Below are 27,211 nucleotides of genomic sequence, written 5' to 3'. Positions count from 1 at the left end.
TGATCCCGGTTGCAGCTTCGTGAACCAGGTGAAGGCAGACCCCAATAAAGAAGTAGCAAAGATGTTACACTTCAGATTGTCGTCGTTCTGGTACTGGCCACACTGTACTCGAAACCTAACCAAATGGGCCGCGGCATTTTGGACTTCCTCTCCTGAGAAAGTAGAGAACGTAATGTTCTTATATCCCCTAGGATAAGGTGTCTGTGTAATATGCGGTGGGAAGGGACCTTGGTAAGCCTCCTCCAGGTTAGGCCTCTGGTTCGCGGCCCTGATCATTGCTTTTACCTCCTCTCTCCTTATATATCTTGGATCAGGAGGAGGTGGGTGAACCACTGTATCATCAACTGGAAAGATCGGCGGTGGCGCCTGTGAAGCCTGATTAACCAAAGATATGTCTCCTCCATGGGTCGTTTTGTGTCGGGTTGACGTCTGCGACGTAAAACCCACTGCTGGCTGACCCTTTGTGGCTGCGGTGACCTTCGCTGGACTTTCAACCCGGTCGATACCATAATGATTTGCTGGAGGTGGATCGTGGTGCACGTATTCAACTCCGTCGCTGTCATATTGGGGAAACAGGCTATGACCAACAGAGGCCCCTTCATTGATTTTCAAAGTCCTGGTCCCTTGCGTCACTGATGACGCTGCGTTGTTCTTCCCACCCGTTGCCAGAGTAGTCTCTTTACCTCTGACTGATATAGCAGTAGCGGATGTGGCTGTACTGCCGCCGCTTGCTTTTTCTCGAGCATTTGGTGGTATGTACTTACCTGACCCTATAGGCTGGCCGAGGGACCCTAGAATAGCATTGGGGTCCCCTAACACCTTATTCAGGACATCTCTTGCCTGATCTAGCTCAATTTTTTGCATGGCAACTTGGATCGTGGTATTGGATCCCTCACTGCGAATAGCCGCGACTTCTGTGAGAACGACCTTAGTCTGCGCAGCTTGGGCATTTATCAAGGTCACGAGCTGTTCATGTTGCTCCTGGGATTGTCGTGACGTGTGGTCTATATGCCCTTGCAATAGCTCCGTATTGCACTCCATCTCCAGCCTGACTTTCGTTATCAGATTGTTGGACATCCGTCGCTGCTCCTCGAATCTTTTAGCCGTCTTTGCCCAGAATGTACTATTGTTTTTTTCGCATGATGTTAAGTTGCGCTTCCAGGATGGCGTTTTCTGGGATAGGGATGGGTACAAAAATATCCGCTCTCACCTCGTCCTCAGCCACCCTGGTGGTATCAAACGCTTTTCCGGCCTCATTAGGCTGGACGGTGAGAACTGCCTCGCCCTCAGTAGCAGGATGTTGATCTTCTCCTCGTTCGGTCGTCATCTCTGTTGATGGCGTGTGGAGAGAAAATCTTTGAATTACTAATTCTTCTGAAAGACCACGACAGTCTGCACGCGTGTGCGATCTGTAACTGGGGGTCTTATGTTTCAGGCAGTTGACGTAAACCTTTTGGTAAGGGTTATCGTCTGACTTCCCAATGGTGAATATCCGGCAGTATGCTGTATTGTATAAGTAGCTAAATTCAATAAGACTTTGTGAATCAAGGTTTAGACTTGCGGTCCAAGTATAGTCGCCTAGACACAAACTTTCTTTCAAATCCTTTGGGCAACCTTACTGAAATGGCCAGATGGGGGCGGGCGAACAAAAGAGGTAGAATCCATTTTGGCATGAACTACTCCCACATAGTGGTTTAGGCCCATTTGCACGCACTTCTGGATTCAATAACCTGTTATGAACGTTGTCCCGTTTCTAGACACCATTTCACATAGGCTATAATTACTAAGATGAGAAAGATCATAAGTGTGAAGACAGTTCAACAAGTGTTAATAAAAACCGCCCTTAACCTTAAGGGACCTGAACTAGGCACCAATAAGGAGTTTAGGTCAATATTAACAAAAGAGACTTCACCTATTCCGTTATGATTCACAACCCCTTACTAACCTCAATTTCTTAATAGTGGTGTGATTTACAGCTCACAGTATGTCCCACTGGGCGTGCCAAAATGTTTGGCTCCAGTTTTGTTGCAGCTGGTCAATAGTCTCTTTTCTGCGCGGGCGTGCCAGCACTGTTCGGGTGCGGTCGTCGGGGGTGTCCCTTGACCTGACTTCTTTCAAGCAATTGTGGATGAGGAGAGCACCAACCTCGTCGTGGGATTCTTTGTGCCTCATGGCGAGGACTTTTGCTAAGCTTCTTGAAAATCACAATCGATACTCGATGTTGTAGATCGAGCAGAGCGAGAACCACTGGGAAGTGAGGAGAACTTGCTAAAGCGTGAGTTTAGCTTGGCTGGGTTGCTAGGGCGTTACCCTTGCTTGGCTGGTTCTGTAACCATTGTGGTCGCGGCACTACCGTCGGCTCCCGAGGAGACTAGGACCGAAGTACGTTGACAGAGGATTTGGTGGCACTGAAAGTCGGCTTCTGGGAAGACTAGGACTAGGAGTGTGATCACCGGTAAGAGAAAGAGAAGGAGAGGAGTTGCTCTTAGAGAGGTTGCTTTAGAGAGAACTTATATCATCTTAGAGATGTTGTTGTTGTGAATGTGTGTTTTGTGATGAATTTGTAACCTCTATTTATAGGCTACCATGCCAACTACTTTGGCATTAAACAAATGAAAGTGGAGCACTAATTGGAGATAAGGGAGGTGGAGATGGAGCATTAATGGAGATAGAAATGATGAATTTTGGAGATAAGGAAGCACTTTCGGCTCCTTTATTCCTTCATGTATATCTCCATCAGGAATTCATATTTTTCTCGTGACGTCTTCATAACAAATGTTCCACTATGAGTGTAGATCATGCTGGTAAAATTTCAGAGCTTTTAGTATAGTGGTTGGGCCGGAAATTCTGTTGGACCCCTTACAGGTCCAGTTTTCTAATTTTGCTTCTGCAGAACAATGGACTGATCTTTTGAAGGCCTTACACTTCTATCTGGATCTTTCACTCTTTATAAGAAATGTTTCTTAGGATGTCTAGAATGGTTCTGCAGAGTTTCAGCCCATTTCGAGTTCATTTGGTCAGGCGGCCGCTCCTTCTGTTTAGCTCGGTTTCTCCGAGCCAAAGTAGGAAAATGTGCTAAAGTTGACTTTCCATTTCCATGCTTCCACAGTAGGCTTTATTTAGCCTCTAAATATATATTTCGAACTTGTCGACAATATATAGCTTGAGCCACTGACATTGGCTCAATTTCTCCAAGACGTGCCTTGTCAGGCCAAAATGCTCATTTTGGGTCCAAACAATTGGTTTAGAGTTTTGCTATTGGAACCTTCAAATTTACTCAATTGACCTCTATGTTTTTTACACATTTCCAAATACTAAATTTACTCACCCCACTAAAGTTCCTCAAATAACTTCACTCATATAATTTGCAAACAAATTATTATCTTTAAAACAAAAAAACTTAGTCATTTCAATGATTTAATTACTCTATAAATCTTAACTGCATATACATTTATTTTTTTTCTTTTCTTTTTTAAAAAGAGGATCAAAGAGTTTCACTCCTGCCCTCATGGTGACTCGAACTCATGACTGCATATACATTTCTTAATCAAACAACATGCATAAATCTCTTTTCCAATAAAAAACAAAAATCAAACAGAAAGGTATTGAGTTTCAAGAATTAATTTCTAATTCATAAGAAAATAACATGAACTATTCTGTGTTTTTTTTTTTTTTTTTTTTCTATTTTAGCAGTGCAAAAAAAAATTGAAGAAATCATTTTTTTTATGTTTATTTTTTTTCTCTTTTTTTTGTACCTCATGATTAATTATTTAAATATTTTTTAGTTTTTTTTTAATTGCTAGCTCTTTTTTTTCTTCTTTTTTTATTTATAGCAAATATAATGGATAAACTTAGATTTAGGTCAAAAATCATAATAGGATTTATTTTGTTTTCCCTCACCAATATGCGTTTAACATATATAACATAGATTTTTCTATCACATGAGCTTACTCATATTTTTATTTCTTATTAAATATATATGAAAACTTTAATGAGTATGTAGTGAAATTGAAAAATGAAAATAAGGAAAATAATAAAGAATACAATATAATATTATTGAATTGGAAAGTCTACATAAAATAAATATAATATTTTTTTGTTATAATTATTGTCATTAATAGTCATTTTATATTAAGTTATATATGTCATTTAATAATTGATAATAGAGTGAGGTCAAGTGAGCAGATTTGGAGGTCTTAATAGAAACACTCATTGGTTTATTCTATAACTCTTCCAACAGTACCTAGAATATTTGTTTATTGGTTTATTTGCTGTTTTCTGGAGGGGTTGAATTATTATTATTTTTTTATTTTTTGGGACTTTTTTCTCTTTTACACCACTCACTTTCTTTTTTCCCACTTACCCATAAAAACTCTAATAAGGCCTTCCCTAATACCCAATTATGTTTTTTATTTTTGTTTTTAGACTATTATGCTCTCACTCCTTTGTTATAGAGAGAGAGAGAGAGAGAGAGAGAGAGAGAGTGTGTGTGTGTGTGGAAGAGAGAGAACCCATAGGAGACTTCGCCAGAGTCCAGTCATAGGCTGCCAAATTTTTCTGAAAACCTTACCGGAGGTCCCAAAGAGGTCGATGAAGATCTTATAAGTCATCGGAGATTGTTATTGCCCCTCTATAAATATTTATTACCCCCAATAAACTTATATTGCCCCTCAATAAAAGTTTATTTTATTGGGGGACAATAAAGATTTATAAGGGAGATTGGAGACTAATTTCTCTAAAATTGGACAAATAAAAATTTGATTAAGTCGAAAATGAGGAGATTGCATCAATTCAAATTGTTTTATTAGAGGACAATAAGGGCATGTTTACTTACTTGGAATGGGAGGGAATGATTACGGGGTAAAAGTATTCCTGCGTTTACTAACACATAAAGGAATCGGAATGATTCCAGATAAAAATATTCATGCGTTTACTAACACATGAATGAATCGGAATGGATGTAGGTCCCACCTCTTTATAAGGAATCGATTCCTGAATACTCAGGAATTTGATTACGAAGGGGAGAGATGGGTTTATGAATCAACTCCTCCGGGATCAATACTGATTGCTTTCTTCTCCTATTCCAGTTGTCTCCGATTACTGATTAGTCTCTATTCCAAGTAAGTAAACGTAGCATAAAAGTTTATTGGGAGGCAATAAAGGTAGGGGCAGTAAAACCAAAAAAATAGAAAGCAATGCAGCTTAAATTGAAATAGCTACTAGAGTTTTGTTACTTCAATCAAATTTATAACAAATATATATAGAAAAAATACATATACATATATATAGATATATAGAGAGAGAGAGAGCTGGAACCGATTTAGTTGGTCGGGTCCACCTGTAAATGTGCAGCAATCTCCTCATCTTCGGCGGACGATGTTTTGAGCTCCTCCATGAGCTGCTTTATCTCGAGTCGTTGCTTGTTCATGTCGGAAGGGTTCAATCCCTGCACCTCTTTCGCCGCTTTTTCCAATTGATCTGGATCGGAGTGACCCAAAGCTCAATGCAACATCGAAACGAGCAAGGAGAAGCCTCCGTCGATGTCGATAGCAGAATCATCTCAATTGATCGAGATCAGAGTGACCCAACGCTCACTGCAACATTGAATCGAGTGAGGAGAAGCCTCTCTCGGTGTCGATAGCGGAATCAAATGGAGAAACGAAATTGAAGATAAGCCTCCGGTGACCATGGTGGCGCGCGTTTGTCTTCGAAGCGGAAACTGGACAAGTATAGTGAGGAGTCTATGATGGTCCGAATATGATTTCGTTCAGGTTTGAGACCCAAGTTTGAGAAGAAGACAGTTCGAGCTCGGAAACTGCAGTCCATGAGTGTCGCATGAGCTAACAGGGACGACGAGAGAGAGAGAAGAAGAAGTCGTGATTTTGCAGAAAGAGAGAGAGGGAGGAGAGAGAGATCGATGTTCAGTGGCATGATAGTAGTTGTTTAATCAGGCTGAGGGCAGAATAGTCATTTTAGTTTAAATATGGGAATAAAAATCTATTGTTGGGGCAAAGTGGGATAATTTTGACTAATTTTAGTGTTTTGGATCAAAAACCCTAAGGTATAATTGTATAAAGGTTAGGGAGATTAAATGGAAGGGTTAATGCTCATACACCCCAAATCCAGAAGAATACTTCTCATACACCCCAGTGTATTTATTTTCTTCCTCTCCACACAACCTTTTCTCTCTTTTCTTCCTATCCACCCGTCTTGTCAAAAACACTACCATTAGTACCCCTCCTTGCATTTTCCATCCATTTTTCTTTGAAGTCGTTGTATGTCAGAGTCAGAGTTTACCTATGAATAATATTGTTGTCTCTTTCATTTAAAGTTGCTGTCTATTCCATTTTTATAAAAGTTTTAGAAACGTGGTGGGCCCATCAGAAGTTTTGTTTGAATATATATGTAGAGTTAAACAGTCATCCTCAGACTCAAAGGTAAACAGTACGCATTACTATTCATAATTTCGATCGTTGACAGACTTGAGTTGATTGTTATCTGCAAAAATACAAGCAAAGAATTGCAAAAAGAAAAAGAAAAATTGAGAAAATTGAAAGCCTATAGAGATAGTCTTAACAGAGAATCTCTCAACTATTGGGATATCATTTATAGACTTCAAACTAGAATCTATAAAATAGAAGAAGAGATTGATAATCTCTTATATATTCTGGAAGAGGAACAAAACCTCTTGATTATTTGAGCATTGGTTAGATCCGCACATCACTGGTATCAGAGCTTGTAAAATAGCTCAAGGAGAACCCCTCCTTAATGGGGACAATGTCAGAATTGTTATTAGAGAAAATAAATTCTCTACTAAAATCTTCTGATGAGAAATATCAGAAGCTGTTACTAGAATTATCTAGATGTCAAACTCATCTAGAAAAATTACCTGCTATAATCCACCAATTGGAAAGATTGGAAAACAAACTGGATTATATCAAGGAACTTCCAAAAACGGAAGAAGAAAAACTAACGAGTGTTAGTAGAAAAATCAAAGAACAGCAAAAAACGCTGGATTCTATACTGAAGGACAAGAAAGTGCCTACAGTAAAAAAGAAAGCTAATGAGTTCAAACCATTAGAGAAACCAGATTCAAATCTTGTTCCAAACATGATTTTTCTGGAACCATCTACTAGTCAGACTAGTATTCGGTATGAAAAGCCAAACGATACTCGAGATATCAAAATGATGAGCATCTTCGGGAAAAAGAAGGGAGTGCAACTCCTGAATTCTGAAGAATTTGAATACAATGAAATCGAACATGAGGTAAAAAACGCCTCAATTCCAAAGCTAGATTTCAAACAGATCTACAAAAGGGGAACATTTGACCTGATGGACAGCAATTATTTCAAATTACTTGAATTCACAACCCCCTCAACATCTGGAGAGACAGATCTCTTGATGATCACTCCAGCTGAAGTTGCCAGAGCAGAAGCAAAGAAGTATCAATTTATGCATATTGGAGCAGTCCAAGTCGGCATAAAGCTTTTGGCAAGAGAAGGCATCAACTGCTCAGTCTTATGTGTCCTGCAAGATAACAGACTGACAGACTTTCAAGCGAGCTTACTGGGAACTTTAGAAGCATCACTGTGTAATCAAGTGGCGTATTTCAACTGCTTCCCCAACTTCTCAACCAGCTTGAAGGATGCAGCCCACTGTCTTCGACTAAGAGTCAAGACAGATGGCATATCAATGAAAAATGATATGCAAGAATTGGCGATAGTATACAGAATATACTATAAACTGATGAGCACCACAGTAGAGCCGAAGACACGAATCTCCAATATCCCTGGTCTCACTACTGGATTTCTCACCAGCTAGAAGAACCATTCACAGCAGATTCACAAAGTTGCTTGGAATGAAGTAACTTTTCCTACTGAATTGAAATTATCAGGTCCGAAGCTACCAGCAGAAAGTGCAAAAGCAAAAATCTACGAGAGTAGAAGAACTAGAGAAATCAGCCTCAACTTCGACAATCACGGAAAAAGTGATGTCCGTCCTGAAAATTTCAGGATAAACAACAACCTTCTGAGAAGAAGCTACAACACTAGAGAAGCAAGTGTCAGTGGTACAAAACCCACTTTTGAAGAGCCTATATCAGAAGAAGATCTAGAAGCTGATCTGAACAGACCAATTCACATGCTTAGAGCTAAGAGGCTCTATGATCTTTATGAAGAAGCTAAGAATTGTGAAAGTCCTGAGCAATTAGAAAAACTAATCGAAGAAATGAAAGAATTCAAAATCAGAAAGACAAGAAAAGTCTTTCCTTATCAAGATATTGAAATGGAAGATGGAGAAAGCTCCAGAACTTTCATAAACAGAGAAAAAAGGGAAACAAAACTCCCATTTCAGAAAGCCTCCACCGGTAAAAAAGGGGAAAGAAATTCCCAAAGATTTGTCCCAGAAGACAATCTGCCTAGAGTTCCTATAACGAACTATGGCATCTGGTTAAATCTAGACAAGAGTCTAGACAAAAGAAAAACCATTGACCAATGGGTAGATAGCCTGATGATGGCTTCTGCACTTACCCTTGGCAAATTCGAAGCACCAGATTTGCAGGTGTACTATGAAACTACTCTTACTGGAGTGGCAAAAAGTACTACCTATCCTTCAAAGAAACCGCCAAAGGAAGAGACTGGCTTGAAGAGATCAAGAATTCAAAATCTCCGTATGATTTTGCTGTACCTCTGTATGATCAGTTCTGTGGAGATCTCTCAAATCTGAGCGAGAAAGCCAAGGAAACGGCAAAGTCGAATATCTATGCTCTCAAAATTTGTGACATGAGATATTTCGAAGAGTACCTGAATGAGTTTCAGGAATATTACTGTACAATTGGTGAACTAGAGAATACTGATCTAGTTAATCTGTTGCACAGAAAGCTCCCTGAACCATGGAGAACAGCTGTGAGAGAAAGCATAGCTGAGAAACCAATTGAAAGATTTTCAGTTGGAGGGATTGCCGACAGAATCCGGCAATTACTGAAGGAGCAATGCAAAGCCAATCTTAGAGCTAAGATGGCCAAGAAGCAACTCAAAAGAGTTGAAAATTTATGTTATGGAATACTGGATATGCCCACAAATTGGGGATGTCATGAATCCAAATTCCACAGAAAAAAGAAGAAAGAAAAATATTACTCTAAAAGATTCAAAAAGAGTAATCAGAAGAAAGATTGGAAATTCAAGAGAAGTTCCAATTACAAGAAACAGCAGGATGAAGATCCTAAAAAAAAATTCTTCAAGAAAAAGAAGAATACTCATCAGCATAAACAACCTAGCAAGAAAGCATGCAGATGTTGGTTATGTAAAGCTGAAGGGCATTATGCCAATGAATGCCCGGAAAAGGGTAAAAGATCTACTAAAGCTCTCTTCGAACAATATGAGCAGATAGTAGAAATAGCAAATATGAAAGGCTACGAAATAGCCTATTTTGATGATGAAGAAGACGACAGGTCAGTCTATTCTGCCTGGTCTGAAGAAGAAGATTCATCATCTGAGTCTGAGATAGATTCTGAAGTAGAGTACTTCGAATCCAGACAAATAAATGTTTTGAGAATCAAAAACTGGGAAGAAAGCAAGACAGAATCTTTGATGTCTTCTTATCAGGTAAACCCTGGTACGTTCGTTTGTGACTACTGCTTATGTCACGAAAAGAATGGTCTCCCAATGTTTTGTGAAGAGTCTAAGAAGACTTACCACAAAGAATGCTTCATAGCTGAAGCAAGAAGAAAAACCAAGAATGGCAAAGTCAGTCAATTGGTTGAACAAGAATATGAAGAGTATCTCGCTGAGCAAAAAGCGAAAGAAGTTGAAACTCTGTTCCAAGAAATCATGGAACCATCTTCCTCAGAAATAAAGGAAGAAAAAATCGATGCAGACGTTGAACTGGTTGAAACACCAGAAAATGTTCCAGAAGAATGCAAACCATTCATTCCACAGGAACAAGCTCAAAAAAATGAGCTTCAACAATCGAAATTCGTCTCTACTAGTAGATACAGCAACTACATAGAGATTGGACTAAAATTCCCAGATCACAGGAAATATCATCTACATGCCTTTGTAGATAATGGATCGGGATTTACTGTTGCAAAGAGATTTGCAATTCCAGACGAACTCTGGAAAGAAGATAAGAAAAAATCAGCTACTGGTGTTACATTTGATGGAAGCCATCTCACCATGAAAAAAGTAGCAAAAAATGTTCATATCACCATTGGTGGAGGAACATTTATCATCCAGAATGTTTGGCAATCTGAAAGCCAAGGATCCGATTTCTTGTTGGGAAATGACTTTATTCTCCAACAAAGATTCATTCAGGATGAAGAAGCGATAGGCTTCAGAAAAGGCGAACGGGTGTTCTGGGTAGACCAACTCACACAAGCAAAAAGTGTGTTAGGTCCCGGTTTTACTATTCAATATCAGAGATTGCAACAGAATAGTGGTGATCTTACCCCCTACAAACCCAAATTTGAGCCTATACTCCAAATCAAGCAACAAGAAGAATTACTTGTTGAAGAATCTTCTGAAGAAGAAGCAGAGGAAACTAGTGAAGATGAAGAAGCTAGTTTCATCCATGAGCACAACCTCAAGCATTTTGAGAACAAGCTTGAGTCTCAGCAAATTCCCACTCTTGAAAAAATCAAGAAACTACTCGAGCAGAATGTTGATACAAATCCTCAGAAGTTTTGGGAAAAAGACCCAGTTGTTTGTGAATTGAGATTACATGACATGAATGTCATCTGTCATGTCAAAGCCATTCTTCAGTATAAAGAGGAAGATCAAAAAGAATTCAGAAATGATATTGAAGATCTCCTGAAGAAGAGATTAATTCAACCTTCCACTAGCCCTCATCATGCTCCAGCATTCTACGAGAGAAATCAGGCAGAGAATCTACGAGGAAAAGCTAGAATGGTGATTGACTACAGAGATGTCAACAAAAAGACTGTCAAAGACGGTTATCAAATTGCTCAAGTAAGAGTATTGATTAACCAGCTCAGAGGAGCCAAAGTCTTTTCGAAATTCGATGCAAAGTCGGGTTTCTGGCAGGTCAAAATGCATCCTGAGAGCATTCCTCTCACTGCATTCGGAACACCTCAAGGTCATTACGAATGGCTGGTAATGCCTTTTGGTCTGAAGCAAGCTCCCTCAATCTTCCAAAGAAAGATGGACAACATCTTCAAGCACGTTGCAGAGTTCTGCGTCGTCTACATAGATGACATCCTGGTCTTCTCCAAAAACAGAGAAGAACACATGAAACACCTCCACGAGGTAATAAAGTTGATAGTTCAGCACGAAATTATCCTAGGCGAGAAGAAAATCTTCTTTATCCTCGATGAAGTTGATTTCCTAGGGATAAACATCAAGAATGGAGTCATAAAACTCCAACCCAATATTCTTGAAAAAATCTGGAAGTTTCCAGACAGAATTCCTGATGCTAAGAGTCTAGAGAGATTCCTTGGTGTCATAAATTATGGGAGAGATTTCATCCCCAAAATCTCAGGGTTAACAGCAATGTTATCTCCTAAGACAAGTTCCAAAAGAAAATGGAACTTCACTAAAGATGATGAAAAGATCGTGAAGTAGATAAAAAATCTCTGCAAAAACCTCCCTCCTCTTCAACAACCAGAAGAGAATGATGAGATTATCCTCCAGACAGATGCGAGTGATAATTACTGGTCCGGTGTGGTCCTAGCGAGAGCGCCTGGAACTAACATTGAAAAAATTTGCAAATTTTGTAGTGGAAACAAGAACCATCTTCCAGACGCATTGACCAGAGAAATGGCAATGTTCAGCCAAAGAGAAGACGACGAAGGTCGTAATCCCAGAAGCAGAAGAACTGGGAAAGAACAGGAACCTGAAGAGGATCCAAGAGAAACCAAAGAAAAAACCCTTAAAAGGTTTCTGCTAAGCTCAAAAGGCTTAGCCTCAACTGATCAATCCCAGGGTAAAGGATTGGCTAGCCCGTCTCAAACGGTAGACGGTAAAGGCACCTCAAGACCGTTGATGGCTGCTGCTTTGCCAAAAAGCAGACCAACTCCAAGAGGAGTTATAAATGTTTTTAATTATGAATTAAGAACTTTTGATACTCCTGTGTTCAGAACTGGCAGGAGACTGGCTTATCACCAGAAAGCAATCCTAGATAACCTCTTGTTTGCCTTCCAGGAAAGAAACAGTGGTCTAATGTTCCCGGCACTCTTTGCTTTAGCTGAAGAACTTTATGAGAATGCCAGACCGCAAACTGAAGAAGTCCATATGCAGCAGAGTGCTGTAAGAAAAGAGAAAATTCACTTCCTTGAAAGTCCAGAAAGTGCTAGGATCCCGATCATAGCACTCAATGAATCAGACTGGCATGAATTCCATAGCCTGATAGGAAGGCATAATCCAGAAGAACTAGTTCCTCTAACTCTCTTTATCGTGTCAAGACCTTACGTTGGAAGATACTTAGTTAATGTTCAGAGTGAACATCCTCAGGAACACAAGCTTTGGCTTGTTGAAAATGGTTTTGTCCATAATTTGTGGACCAAAACTAATGATGATCTGAAAGGTTTGCCACCAATTATTGTCAACACAGTCAAAAACATCAGAAAGAATGACTGTATGCTTCGTCTGAAGTTCAGGTCCACTCCTCCAGAATGGATCCAGAAGGCAAACGGTGAAGTTGAATATATTCCTCCATATCATTATGTGAGAATCATCCCAAGGAAATATCTTCAACCAGCCTGTGTTGGGTACAATGGTAAACCAAATTCAAGCATTCCCTGGATGAAGGCCATGGCCCTGGAATACATGAAGAAGATAATCTCTGAAGATATCAACAATACTTTCCTGGCAGCAGGAGAAAAAATAATTATCACTGCTTACGATCATCCTGACGTAGTCAGCAGTGACCTATTCTTATCTCTAACCAGAAAAGAGATAGACTCGACAATGGCATGCATGCGTTGGGTAGAAAAGCTTGAAAATGACAACCACCACAAAATGTATGTTGATACAGACGTCGAGGACAATGCAATAACAACTCGCATAGCCCAGGCAGACAACAACTCCTTTGTCTTTGGCCACAATTCTGAAACAGACGAGAACATGTGAAGCTACAGGTGAAGAATCAGCACCAAACTTGCAACTGTAGACCTCTAGACTTTTCTAAAAGCTACTTTTGCTTTTGCAAAATTTCAAGAAAGAGATGTTTCACCAACTACTTTTCTGCTTTTCCCAACCGACCTCCATCATCAGGAGCACTCAGAAAAGCTGAAAGGTCACGGAGTTGTCTTGTACATTTAGATGTTTTCAATTGTAATTTGAATTCCGCTCCCTATATAAGGAGCTTTAGCTTCTCTTAGAAGGCATTCGAAAATTTCTATATCAGTTCTAGAATCGAAAAACAGATTTGAGTAGAAGAGTCTTCTCTCAACTAGTATAGCAGTGTGCTTCCCTTCTAGAGTGTGAAGTAGTGTGTTCTTATCAAGTAAGTACCTAATCTCATTCTTATGGATAGCTAAACAGCCTTTTGCTGTTTACCTGAGAATGAGGCTCTGAATGTTTAAGCATGTATACATATTTGAATAAATAAATTCAGATGGTTGCTCACCCACTTCTTTAACTAATATAGTTGGCATTACATTTTCATAATTATAGTTGTTATTATCATCATCGTTGGCATTCATGTTTCTAAGTGCATGCATCCTATAGAAATCCAAAAGTCCTAATAGTACTTTTTTTTTTCTGGAAAAATCAGTCTTAGAACCAAAAATTAAACCAAGCAGCAGTGATTTCGCCTGTTAAAGTAACCGTTAGGCAGGAGGCCGTTAGGTGAAAAACTTGGGCATGTTGAAGGCTAGTCTTGTTTGAAATTTTTGTCGTCTAGGACAAAGTTTTTTTGGTCGAACAATATTGTTAAAACCAAGGACCAATATAGGATACAAAAGACATTTTTCAGAAACACTATCCCTTTTTAGTCTTTGTCTATCAGCAATAGTGTAATACAAAAGTTTTGGGCAGTTGGGAAAAATACAGGCGCTTTTCGGATATACGGGAAAAGACCCAAATTAATTAGTATAAAAAAATACATTTCTGATATAATTGATTAAAATGTCATACAACTTTTCAATGACCAGGTCATGATTCTTTCTTTTTCTCTTCTACGCTCCACAATAAGTCTTTTCTTTGATAATTTCAACACAAGAAAAGTCTATAGTTCAATTAAGTAATCGACCACTAATCAATGTCCACTGCACCATCTCCTTGACTTGTTCGTTTAGATTATTTGTGATTAATCAACATTAATAGTTAACTCTTATAGATCCACAATCCAAACGGGTCATTCTACGAATCACCTTTTGAAGATGTTTTTAAGCCAATTTTTTTTGAGAAAAAGAGATAACTTCATTCAGATATCAAGGGCCAGAAGGCTCATACATCCAAGACTGTCTTACACCAAACTCATAAATGGTATAAGCTACCAGATAAAGGACAGGCTACCTTCACTGTTAACACATTCGCTCAATTATTGAGCCTAAACACAAGAAATAAAACCACCCTACTAACCTCCCGTGAAGTAGTAGCCTAGTCGCCTAGAGACCGCAATTGGTGTACAACTAGAGATACTAAGATGCAAGTAGTAGAAATTCAACTTCTAGTGAAAGGCAAAGGAAGCTGGAAAGATTAACTCTTTCCTTTGCCCTTGTCCCTAGGGCTAGGACCAGTTTCAGTACTAGTAGGATAGGTAATCTTCAGGGGAATACCATCCAGCTTCTTGTTTGCACGATGAGCCTTATTCTTGCTTCCAAGAGGCCTACCAGATTTCTTTTTCAACGAGACCAAAGTGAGGTCGCCATCCTCCTCAATGAGACCAAGAGCCTCAGCGTGCAGTGTTGGAATCTTGCCACCCAAGATTGTTTTAAACTTCTTGGGACTAGGATGGCAAGGACCACCACGCTCCCGTTTTTTGGATAGCAAAACAGGCTGGTGCTTCTGTGTACCTAGAGTAATAACAGTGTCGTTAGGAATAGCCAGTTCGGGAACCTCACCAGTATTGACTATTGTTGGAGCCGACTCACTGGGAGAAAACATCACTTGTATTGCGAAAATTCTTTTATACACCGGCGGTACAAGTGACTCATCACTTACTAAGTAATCTCAACCATTGATGTCACCCAACTGGAGAAAGCACGGTCATCAACCCCACCATCTTTGGGAAGCTGCGTATTCCCTTTCTTACTTGCATGTTAGTGATGTTACCCTTTCGCTCTCGAGCATAGGCATGGTAATAATAACAATTGTCTAATGTTCACCTTTAATCCCGTAGCACATAATCACCCCATAAAGGTCTTCCTCATTTCTCGTTGCAAGCCCTGAACCAACCTCTGCAATTGCCACAGGTCCCAGATTTGCTTTGTAGCTTTTTGAGTGATGATCCCAACACTTCCACTCCACTTTATTATCAATTTGTCCATCTAGGGGGTCAAAAAATTGGCCTTGTTTTGCATAAATTCTTCTACCTATTGACAACGGAAACTACTCCTGGCTCTCAACATATGTCTCTGCCTCAGTTTGAGGAGATTGCATTTCATGGCAGAAACAAGGGGAATGTTATTCTCATAACATTTGAATATGAAATTAACTTCGAATCTTTGGACATAAGAGTACTGTGTGCTCACTATTCGCCACCTTGAATACACTGGCAAGCGGGATCATAAGAGGAAATTTTCTACTTGTACCAGTACCACACTCGGAAAACTAGTTGGTGCTACTGCGCTCTAAATCTGTGTAAGTGTTGTTGAATCCCTTGATAGATTTATTAATTTCCTGTTATCTAATTTGCATTTGAATTTACATTCATAGCTGAGTGAATAATTGCTTGCATTTGATTTTGGCAATCATTTGTTTTTTTGTTCAAGCATTTACATCTGAACAATATTAAGATGTAATGATAGCCCGATCAAACGCCTTCATAATCTGCTTATAGTTGTCTTGTTTGGGTGATTAGTAAATTCTTAGCATTAAAATACAGCCAGTCTTTTACTGCTCTAACAAGAAAATAATTAGTTTCTTCTATCTGCAGCTAAATGTTTCATTATACCACTTTTGGATGTGATTATTGGTTCTTCTTTTGTGAAAGCAACATATCTATGTGATTGATCTCATCTGCTACTGCTAGAGTTTTTGACACATTGTCAAATGAAAAAGTTGACCTATCAAAAGTATGCTTATCCTTGCACTGATTTCTAGTGTTTTTGCAGTAGTGGAGATTAAATGCTAAGGTTGTGAAGTCCTGAATAAAAATGAAGCTTTTTGATGGAAGCCAAAAGAAAATATCTTCTTCTTGTGTGCTCGGAAAGATGGGGAAGATAACGTAAATGGCACACTCTGCAGATTAAATGTGCTTCTCCTCAGCAATACTGACAAGAGGAGTGGTAATCAAGCAAGCCATCAATACCGCCGATGAATAATAACCAAATATTGGCCTTGTCTTTCAAAAGTACAACATGGATCAACCGTGAGTTGAAGGTGAAACAAGGGATGGGAACTCGTACTACTATTGTTGGTACACTTCTTAAGTTGTTTGGTCTTGCAGTTGGATGATCGAGCAAGCGGCCTACTTTTGTTTCTTTACTTAATAGAGAGGTACTCTGATGGATAAACAAACACACCTTGCATGGTAGGAATGGCCGGCCATGAATCAAACCAAGCCATGAAACAGGAAACTAAAACTACGCGCTTTTATTGGCACGTACTCGAAACTTATAACCATACATCATTCGTCACTCTAACAATCGCTGCCAACCTTGGTCATCATAGAACACAAAACACTACACTAAGATTCAAGAGTACAAATGCAGCTGAAATGATGATAGCCCAGAAGACTTCAATTCATGACGCAGAATTTTCTGGAACGAGCTTAATCGAAACGCTGTTGACACAGTGGCGTTCATCTGTTGGCACCTTAGTCCCCTCCCATTTGAAAACATGTCCCAAGTGACCACCACAAGCTGCACAGGTAATCTCAGTTCTCCTGCCATCCGGATCCGGCTGAAACACAGTAGTTTTGTTTCAATTAAACCTCAATAAAATGCATTAAATGCAATCACAGAAACAGCACCATCTTTAGCAGCATCAGAAACTTACAGAACGATTAATGGCTCCAGGCAAACCCTCATAGAATGCAGGCCAACCACATCCAGAGTTAAACTTGGTTGAAGACTTGTAAAGTGGTGTTCCACAACCAGCACAAGTATAAACCCCTTCTTCGAAAACCTTGTCATATTCCCCAGTGAATTTTGGCCTGTGCATTTTATCAAACACCTTTCATGCATATATCCCAAAACTAAAAATCCTCACATTATGATCAAAGAATTAGATGACATTTTAATATGCTAATTGCATTATTAGCTCTTTAATCTAAGATCTAATTACAGATAATAGTGAGAAAACCCATCACAGGGTTGACCCAATTGATCATTAGAATGCTAGGCTTTGAAGGTAACAACAGATTGGACTCTATAATTTCTTCTAAAAGATGTAAAAGCCAAAACTTTAACTTCTACAACTTAATAACGTTGTTAACTAAACCTGTTAATTATCCAGTTAAACGCCAAACATAACAAACCCATCATAGGCTTCTGCCAATTGATCCCTTATGGTATAGTTTTATGGGTGACAAATACTAAGAAGCAATATTCAGTTACAAATTCTATGCATTGAATTGAAGGTTTTACCCTTTTCAGACAAAAAGAAGAAAAGCAAAGTCTAAAGGCACAAATACACAGACCACAAAATTAAAGAGAAAAAATTTACAACTTCACTGCAATGATTCAGAGTGATCATGAAACACCAAAAGGGAGAGAACCCATTAAAGATATGGACTAAATCAACCATGATATAGTATGTTGTAGTGAAGAAAGGGAAGGAAATACGAATTACTCTGTCCCTTTCTGGCGTAGAATCCTGAACTGTTCAGGGGAGAGAATAGCCTGCCACTCTTCCTCGGCCTTCTGAACTGAACCCGGTGCAGCCATCACAACTGTCCTAGCTACAGTAAGTCCTTCACACTCAACACACAAAGGATCACCGATGGAGACGGAGATGGGTGTTTCCTCAATTGGGAAAGATTTAGATAGATACCGGGGAAATGAACAGGGACGCGAAATCGACTAGATGGGCTTTTCGCATTGATTACTGTACATTAAGCGAGTGATGATGGGCAGCGTCATCGAAATCAGGTATCTAAAAAGTAAAAATCTTTTATTCGTAAAATTAAAAATTGTACTTTTCACCACATTCATTCCATGATGGATGGCATAGTGAATTTCTTAAAGCTCAGCAGTCACAGGTTAAATTAGGGATGGGCGGTTTGACCCGAGAGACCGAGAAACCGGGTCGATTTGGACCGAAACCGATCATTCGGGTCGGTTTTGAAAACAGAAATCCTCAGTTCAGGCTAAACCGAACCGATTAAAATGTCTTTTGGTTCGGTCTCGGTTTCAGTATTTGCAGAACCGATTAGAACCGATCCGGACCGATAATTGTACATGTATATGATTTTCTGCATTTGTAGTTTGCACTGAGTTTTTGCTGCATTTCTGTGTTAGATTAAAAAATAAAAATAAATTTAATCAAACCGAGCCCTAAGGCCTAAGGCCATCTTTGACTTTTATATATATGTATATTTTTATGGGAAATCCAATAGGAAAAGCCCATCAAAGCCCCCAAAGCTCACATCTTAACTTGTCATCGCTATAAACCTTAAAACTTTCTTCTATGTGGGACTTTAACAAGTTCCTACATTCTGCATTCTCTGCTTTACTGCATTACTACATTTCTGTTACAGTTTTACTGCATTACTGCATTTCTGTTTTACTGCATTAATGCATTACTGCATTTATGTTACAGTTTTGCTGCAGTTCTGCATTTCTGCGTTTCTGCATTACAGTTTTTCTGCATTTCTGCATTCTCTGCTTTACATTACAGATTTTCTGCATTTCTGCATTTTCTGCTTTACAGATTTGCTGCTTCGAGTCCTGCGTTGGGGACTACAGTGGTGGGACCGAGGTTCGGACCCACCACGACCAATGAGTCTGATCAGCTGGAATGTGGGCGGGCTTGGGAACCCGTCCACATTCAATGCCCTTAAGAAATTATTAAGGGTCCAAGATCCCGACTTTGTATTCCTTATGGAGACAAAGAAGAAGAAGCAGGTGATGGAAAGGGTATGTAGTAAACTGGGTTATGCTAACTGTAGAGCTGTGGAACGAACTGGGAAGCAGGGTGGTGGTCTGGTTTTCTTTTGGAAGGATAATATGAATGTTTCTGTAATTGATGCTACAACAGGCTTCATTGATGTGTTAGCTCTGATTGAAGGCAAGCAGGTGAGATTGACTGGGTTTTATGGTAGTCCGGAAACTGGAGAGAGGCGTCATTCATGGGAAGCGCTCCGACGTCTCTCACATTTATATCCTCATGTTGCATGGTTCGTGTTTGGAGATTTCAATGAGATCCTTAAATGTGAGGAGAAATGTGGAGGCAGATTGCGACCAGCTGTTCAAATGGATAACTTCATTCGGGTGATCAACGATTGTTCCTTGCAGGAGATGGAATTCTCCGGTACGATGTTCACGTGGAGTAACGGAAGAGTACATGAAAGACTAGATCGGGGATTTATGGATACTATGGCCGCTGATGAATTCCCTCGAGCTCATGAGTTCCATGTGGAGGTGGGAGCGAGTGATCACTTGCCTTTAGTTTTTGATTTGGAAGGGACTGGTCTACAGAGGAAAGTTGGGGGAAAGAGACGTTTTATGTTTGAGAATTTTTGGGTTAAGGAGCAGAGGTGTGGGGATATTGTGAAGGAGGTGTGGGAGAATCAATCTATGGTGGACAACAACCTCTTGGGTAAAATCACTAAATGTGCCAAGGAGTTATCTTTTTGGAATAAAACAGTCATCGGGCATGTCCCTAGAAAAATTGCCGAACTTAAAGCCTCTCTACAGCAGTTTCCAATTGATGTGCAAAGTGACCATGATAGAAAACAACGTGCTGTGATTAAAACAGAATTGGAAAAGTATGCCGAGGAGGAAAGTATGTGGAAGTAAAAGTCCAGAATTGATTGGCTGTAGGAGGGTGACAAAAACACCAAATTCTTCCATGCTTACGCAAAAGGACGTGGTAGGCAAAACAAGGTGGTAGGCGTAACTGATGAGAATGGTGTGTGGTGTGAGGAGTTGCATGAAGTACAAAATGCTTTTCTCTCTTTCTTCACGAAGTTATATACCACGGAGGGCTGTAACAATATGGATTTGGTGCTTGACAAAATCCCTCAGCGCGTTTCTGCGGAGGTCAATGCTAGTTTGATGAGGAAATTTGAAAGATGGGAAGTTGAACTTTCTCTGAAGCATATGGCAGCTCAAAAATCACAGGGTTTCGATGGGATGTCGGCCTTATTTTTTAAAACTTCTTGGCATGTTGTGGGCGATTCGGTGTGTGATTTTTGTCTAGGGGTGTTGAATGATGGTAACGATTTTGGCGAGTTTAACCACACTTTAATTTCTCTTATTCCGAAATGCTCCAATCCCAAGCTGGTGACCGAGTTTAGACCTATTAGCTTGTGCTCCATTGTATACAAGCTTATATCGAAGACCATTGCTAACAGGCTCAAGAAGCATCTACAGGATATTATTTCCTGCACTCAGAGTGCTTTTGTTCCGGGTCGAAATATTCAAGATAATGTGATTGCAGCTTTTGAAACAGTTCATACCATCCGAACACAGCAGATTATGAGGTCACCCAAGATGGTTCTCAAATTGGACATAAGTAAAGCTTATGACCGAGTAGAGTGGAATTTTTTTAGAGCTGTCATGCTGAAGCTAGGGTTCAGGAAAGAGTGGGTAAATCTAATCATGAGGTGTGTTGTTTCTGTCTCCTTCTCGATACTTTGGAAAGGACAACCTGTTGGTTTCTTCAGACCATCTAGATGAATACGGCAAGGAGACCCATTATCTCCTTATCTTTTCCTCTTTGTATCAGAAGGTTTGTCTGGCCTACTTCAACATGCTGATGATATGGCTTTTATTAATGGAGTTGGAGTGGCGCCTACAGCACCGTTGATTTCTCACCTACTATTTGCAGACGATAGTCTTCTATTCGTCAATGCATCAGTACAAGAATGTGTTGCACTAAAACAATGCCTTCTACTTTACGAAAGTGCTGCAGGTTAACGTATTAATTTTCAAAAGTCCGCTCTCTCTTTTGGACCCAACGTTGCTGAAGATGTGAAGAATGTTGTAATAGCTATCCTTGATGTCCCGGTTGTTGATTTTCATGAGAAGTATTTGGGGTTACCGACTACAATTGGGAGAAATAAAACAGATGTTTTTAAGAAACTGAATGAGAGATTGGATGTTCATTTACAGGGTTGGCAAGGGAAGTTCCTCTCAAAAGCAGGTAAACTTGTGCTAATCAAAGCAGTGGCTCAAGCTATTCCCACTTATTCTATGAGTGTTTTCCAATTGCCTGTGGGGGTTTGCAAAAAATTCCAATCTAAAGTAAGTAGGTTCTGGTAGGGGAAAGGCAGTGACACAAGAGGAATCCATTGGTGTAGTTGGGATAAATTGTGTAGGAGGAAGGAAGAGGGTGGACTTGATTTTCGGGATCTAAAAGCTTTCAATCAAGCTATGTTGGCAAAAACGGTTTGGCGGCTTTTCTGGGGAAAGCACTCTTTGGTTAGTTCACATCTCCAAGCTAAGTATTTTCCGAATACATGTTTTTTAAATGCCAGTTTAGGATGCACTCCTTCAGCTATTTGGCGGGGTCTCCTTTGGGGAAGACATGTGCTTGACAGGGGAACAAGGTGGAGAATTGGTGATGCGAAATGGGTGAGTATTGTCTCGGATAGATGGCTGCCTTCGCCAATCCATTTCAAGGTGGTGAGTCCTGTGCGTTTCTTTGGGGAGCAAAAGGTCGAATCGTTGTTTACAGATACAGGCGCTTGGAATGTCCCTTTGATCAGTAATAGGTTCCTACAGCATGAAGCCGAGATGATTCTTAGCATGCCACTGGGTCTCAGAAGCACCCCAGACAAATTGGTTTGGCATTACACCAAAAATGGGGTATATAGTGTGAAGACAGGATACTGGGTAGCAAAGAATATGGAAGCTGATAAAGATGGCCGGGATGCATGCTCTAGTTCAAATGGAAGCAAGAATGTTTGGGGGAGACTATGGAGCCTTAATACACAGCATAAAATTAGGGTGTTTATGTGGAGAGCAATGCATGATTTCTTACCATGTGCGGCCAATTTGAAGTGTAGGAAGATTCTAGAAGATTCTTGTTGTTGGCAATGTGGGGATCCGGTGGAGTCAGTGTTGCACGTACTATGGGAGTGTCCGAGAGCAAAAAAGGTTTGGAAGAAGACATTCCTATGTGGAGTGTACAAAGTCTGGCAGGAACCTTCTTTTACTGACCTTGTACACCATGTTGCAGCCACTACAGCCGAAAACGAATTTGCATATTTCTGCTATGTTGCATGGTGGCTGTGGAAAAATCGAAATTTGTCTAGACATGGAGAAAACACGCTAGAGCCTATTGACATCACTAGACTGGCTGGTGAGTGGCAGACTCAATTTGTGAGTGTTGGAAGATCAATTAACAATGTCAAAACAAATGGGTGTCCAGATCATGTTGCGTGGGCCGTGCCAAGATTGGGAAATCTGAAAATGAATTTTGATGGGGCTTGTGATGTGAAGAAAGGAGTGTGTGGGCTGGGAGTGGTGTTCGGGGACCACCTTGGGAGGTTGAAGGGTGCTCTTGCAGTTCTACAACTGGGTAATCTTCCTCCCAGGTCAGTAGAAGCTTTCGCTCTTTTACATGGACTCCGGTTTGCAGCGCATGTGGGCTTCTCCAACCTTCAGGTTGAAGGTGATGCTCTCTCTGTCATCAATACTTTGCATGATAATTCGGATGATTTAAGTTTGGAAGGTCACATCATCGATGAAGTTAAGTCTTTAGTCAAGTCTTTTCCTTTTTGTAGTTGTCATTTTGTGAAACGGGAAGGCAATAAAGTTGCCCACCAGTTAGCAAAAGAGGCGTTAAACATTAGTCAGCCTTTGCTTTGTTTGGAGCCTGGGCCTTATTGGCTTCATCAGTCTGTCAGGATGGATTTCGAGTGCGAAGTCTAGTTTGGTCAATTATCCTGTCATGGTTGCCATGTCGGTGTACTGTTACAGATTATTGCTCCACAACCCGTTGTAATCTTTTCATTATTAATGAAGTTCCCTTTGATCAAAAAAAAAATTTCGCCCTCCCCCCCTTAAATATTACATCTTCATCCTAACTAGATTGTATATATAAGATTCCTAGTTTTCATGGGACAAGATAAAGTGAAGTTACTTTGGTTCTCCTTGTACTCGTCCCGCCAAAATAAACATCTTAACCATATTCTATATTTGGAATTCCTTGTTCTGTTTTTTTTTTCTTGATTAAATAAACAATTTAATGATTTGATCAATTTAGTTTGCTCAATTGTGTTGTGACAATTTAGTTTGCTAGATATTAATAGTTTCATCAGTTTAAAGGCTCACAATACTCATCGTTCTAAACACATTTTCATGGCTATTCTCAATATCAAATCCCTACATCAATCTCTCACTCTCTTAAAACCATGATCGTGTGTTATACTTTTCTTACCATACAAACAATTCCGTTTTGAATTGTGAATTCTTATTTGTTCAGTTGAAATATTAGAGGAAACTAAAAGTTTGTCTGTTCAGAATTTGATGCGCCTCCTCTGCCGTCAGATGTGGAGGTGAATGGTGCTCATTCAATGAGGCAATACTCACGACCCAGTTTCAAGGTGATTTTAGAGATGAGGAAATTGACCTATGTAGGTCCTTGAAGATTTTCTTGTCTCTGTCACTTCAAAGTTTTGAGAGAACGGGTCAGCTCAACCATAAGCATTCTCAATAATCTGAGTATTGGAAGCCCATCATGGCGAAACAAGCAATATTTCCACTCAGAAAAGTTGCAAAGAGCCACGACAGTTCTTATCACAGAGCGTTTTGAAATATAAAATTTCTCAAAAAAAAAAAAAGTTAACACCAATGTAATCTAATAGTCTCGTTTACAAATTCTTATGGATTGAACTCCTAGTTTTATGTCCTTTAAAGAAAAAGAAAAAAGAAAAAAAAAAGGTGATAAAAGTACTCCTAGTTGTGATTGAACTAAAACTCCTAGGTTTACATAGACAATGATTTTTATTTTGTGATGGTCTTCATAGACAGTTGATTGTATTCACGTAGCATCAATCAATAATGGAGAAGAAAGACAAGAATACAACTCGTTTTGGTGATGTTGTCATCATGAAAATCATGGGAGTTATCATGACTAATATTCTGAGCCTTTGGAAGTGCCAGTCGAGTATTTGAAAGCAGTTGAATGGAAGGTCAAGTTGAATTAGAAGAAATCAAATTTGTGAAGTTGATGGAAAACTTTCGTGTTTCCTAAACCTTTATATAATCATGTAGGCCTTTATATAAAAAGGGCCGTGTCATTTGCTAAAAAACTAATTTTTATTTTTTTCTGTCAGGCCTAATGGTGAGGCGACACGAGACGATCTTCAAGCGCATCAGTTTGTTGTAGTGAGGTTGGATATCCACATTCACCTCGTCCTCTTCAAGGATGAACAAAGAGCCAACGAAGCCTACACCCACGTCAACCAGGTAGCAGATCGTGGTCCTCATAATACTTTAGAAGACCAGTTTGTTGCTCCTGGTTTCGTTCGACGATCGGGGACTCATCAAGATCCTGTTTATGTTGGATGTAGCACCTTACAGTTTCTTACAGAGATGCGCAACATGCCTCTGCCATCTCGCTTGCGGTACCCGCAAGTTCCACCAGTTCCAATTCCATAATCTATTTCGTTATTTCTAAAATCACTGTATTAGCTAGTTTAAGAAGTTGATCGTAGTCTACTCTACAAAATGGTAGAACATTCAAAACTCTACAATCCCGTAGAACAATCATGGCAATAAAGCAAACACTGATACAATCAAACTCCCAGATATAAAGTAATGAGTAATGAGACGCCCATCCCTAGACTCCACTTTTTCGTTCTTTCTTTTCTATGGTCTGAAATTTAGACTCCACTTATGATCCAACAGTTTATTTTCTACCCTACCGACCAGTTCCATGAAACAATCTACACATGTTCAATGATGAACTTGATCAAGAGATATTGAAGGTCGTGGAGACCCTAAAGGCTTGACTATTCAATCTTCTTAATGCGTTCATCCCTAAAGACGTTTCATTCTTTTTTTTTTATTGTGTGGCTGTAATTCCTAACAATGATGATTATACAAAAAGGGTGGCTGACAACAAGGAGGAGATAAAACTGGGAGGTAGCAGAAAAAAAGTGTCAACAGTTCTTAACATCTTTAATCCAGCCTATAGTTGAATTATTTGAGGAGGAGGATATTGATATTTCTGTGCTGGTGGACTTGGCAAGCACACAACTTGAGAAGATTAAAGCCTACAATTCAAAAAAATTAGGTTTACTGGAAGCTGAGAACTTGAACGAGGTGACATTTTAGAAGATGGGCAATCACTACTCAAGTATCTACGAAGGAATAAGGAGTTTGAACATGAAAATTATCTTAGCCTTGCAGGCATGCTGTCACCTCCAGGCGTGAGTGTGATGAAAGTTGAAGAGGTGGCACCATTTTCTTTGAAGGAGGTCACTGACTTTGGAATCAGCTTCTACAACAATGTGGCTTCGCCTATAGGAAATATCATCAATTTTTTTAGAATTGGTGAATTCTGGGCGAGTTGCCATTTTTGGTTTTTGAATGGTAGAGAAATGGAGGAAAAATTGATAGAGACGGAGGAAGAAGACGAAGAAAAACAAAGGTTGGGCTAAAGTTTCCTAAAACAATCATTTTTTATACTTGTCAGGCCGAAAAAGCACCAGCCCATTTTTACTTCTTTTTCTCTTTATTTTTCTTTTGTTATTGGTCTCTCTCGTTAGATTTCTGCAGTAGCGCATTCCCATTACCACTTTGATTTTAGAGAAACTCGAATTCCCCCAATTACAATGAATTTTTTTTATGTATAGTTGAATTGATTTTATTTTTCTATGTCGTAGTTGATTTGATTTTATAAGAATGAATATTTGAGCTTTAGGCTCCTAACGGATTGTTAGAACATACGATACAATGATTTACTGTCTAAAAAGCCAAATTGATAAAAAAAAAGATTACATAGGAAACACTAATTGCTTGATTTGCCCTGACATTATTGAAAATGGTGTTGACACCTTTTCTAAGTGTCCCATTGCTCATACTATACTTTCATCACCTCCTTTTGATATGCATAACAGCTTACTGCCAAACATCAATTTCAAAGAATGGATGCTTGATCATGTTGTTAACCTCCAGCAAGATGTCTTTGAAAAGCTATTAATGATACTATGGGCAATTTGGAAGAACGAAAACAATAAGTTATGGAATGGTACATTCCAAACTCCCATCGCCATTGTTTTTAGTTCACTTTTCATGACTGGATGAATTCCAGAAGGCCAAACAGTTAGTGCACAAAATGATAGCAAGAGGAAGAGATGGCAACTGGCTTCTGAGAATCAGTGGAGATAGAAGTAGATGACAGCTTTTTGCCAAACAAGACTTATGGCGACCTAGGCGGGGTACTCCGTGACGGCAATGGACTATTTAGGCAACATTTGCTCTGCCTATTCAACATGTAGCTACAGCCAAACAAGTAGAGCTCCTTCCCATTAAAGAGGTGGACGATGCTCGATCAATTAGGCAATATTAACCGAGTTCCATAGTCACTGTTGAGATGATATGATCAGTCACTGTGCAAGCTTGAACCTGTTGTTTTCTCTTTGTGGCCATAGCTGTCAGAATCTGGGTGAGATCACCAAGAAGCTCCTTGGCTTCCTTAGCGAGTTGGGCTGGTTAGAAGCTGATGACGTTGGTGCCGACGATGCCACCGCAGGGAAGGGTCACCAGAAGAGTCATCATTATTGTTGTCACCTTCAAGATTCCAGAAACTGACTGATAAAGTTTCCAGAAATGCAAAAGGGTTTGTAGAACGCTCTCAGCATTGGGAATGGGGTTTTTGCACTCCAAGATGAGTTCTTTGATCGATCTCTAGGCTTGACGAAGCTTTTGGAGAACTTCAGGGGAAGCCTCACCATTTTCTTGAAGGAGGTCACT

General features: G+C 39.6%; 2 protein-coding genes across 2 annotated transcripts; one reads left to right on the top strand and one right to left on the bottom strand.

The window, feature by feature from the left end:
• Positions 1-16,691: 16,691 nt before the first annotated feature.
• LOC112199956 (peptide methionine sulfoxide reductase B3, chloroplastic) lies at positions 16,692-18,144 on the bottom strand. The gene is made up of 3 exons (XM_024340951.2): positions 17,913-18,144; positions 17,118-17,274; positions 16,692-17,021 (listed from the first exon to the last, which is right to left on the bottom strand). Exons 1-3 carry the CDS (start codon positions 18,005-18,007, stop codon positions 16,863-16,865), a joined length of 411 nt encoding a protein of 136 aa, XP_024196719.1. The 5' UTR covers positions 18,008-18,144; the 3' UTR covers positions 16,692-16,862.
• A 916-nt stretch (positions 18,145-19,060) lies between these two features.
• Positions 19,061-20,080, top strand: LOC112198800. Its single transcript, XM_024339905.1, has one exon. The coding sequence runs from the start codon at positions 19,061-19,063 to the stop codon at positions 20,078-20,080; it is 1,020 nt and encodes a 339-aa protein (XP_024195673.1).
• The last annotated feature ends 7,131 nt before the right edge of the window (positions 20,081-27,211 follow it).

The sequence above is a fragment of the Rosa chinensis genome, chromosome 4, assembly GCF_002994745.2.
Source record: "Rosa chinensis cultivar Old Blush chromosome 4, RchiOBHm-V2, whole genome shotgun sequence".
In the NCBI taxonomy this organism is placed as follows: domain Eukaryota; kingdom Viridiplantae; phylum Streptophyta; class Magnoliopsida; order Rosales; family Rosaceae; genus Rosa; species Rosa chinensis.
This window is presented reverse-complemented; position numbering and strand designations above follow the sequence as displayed.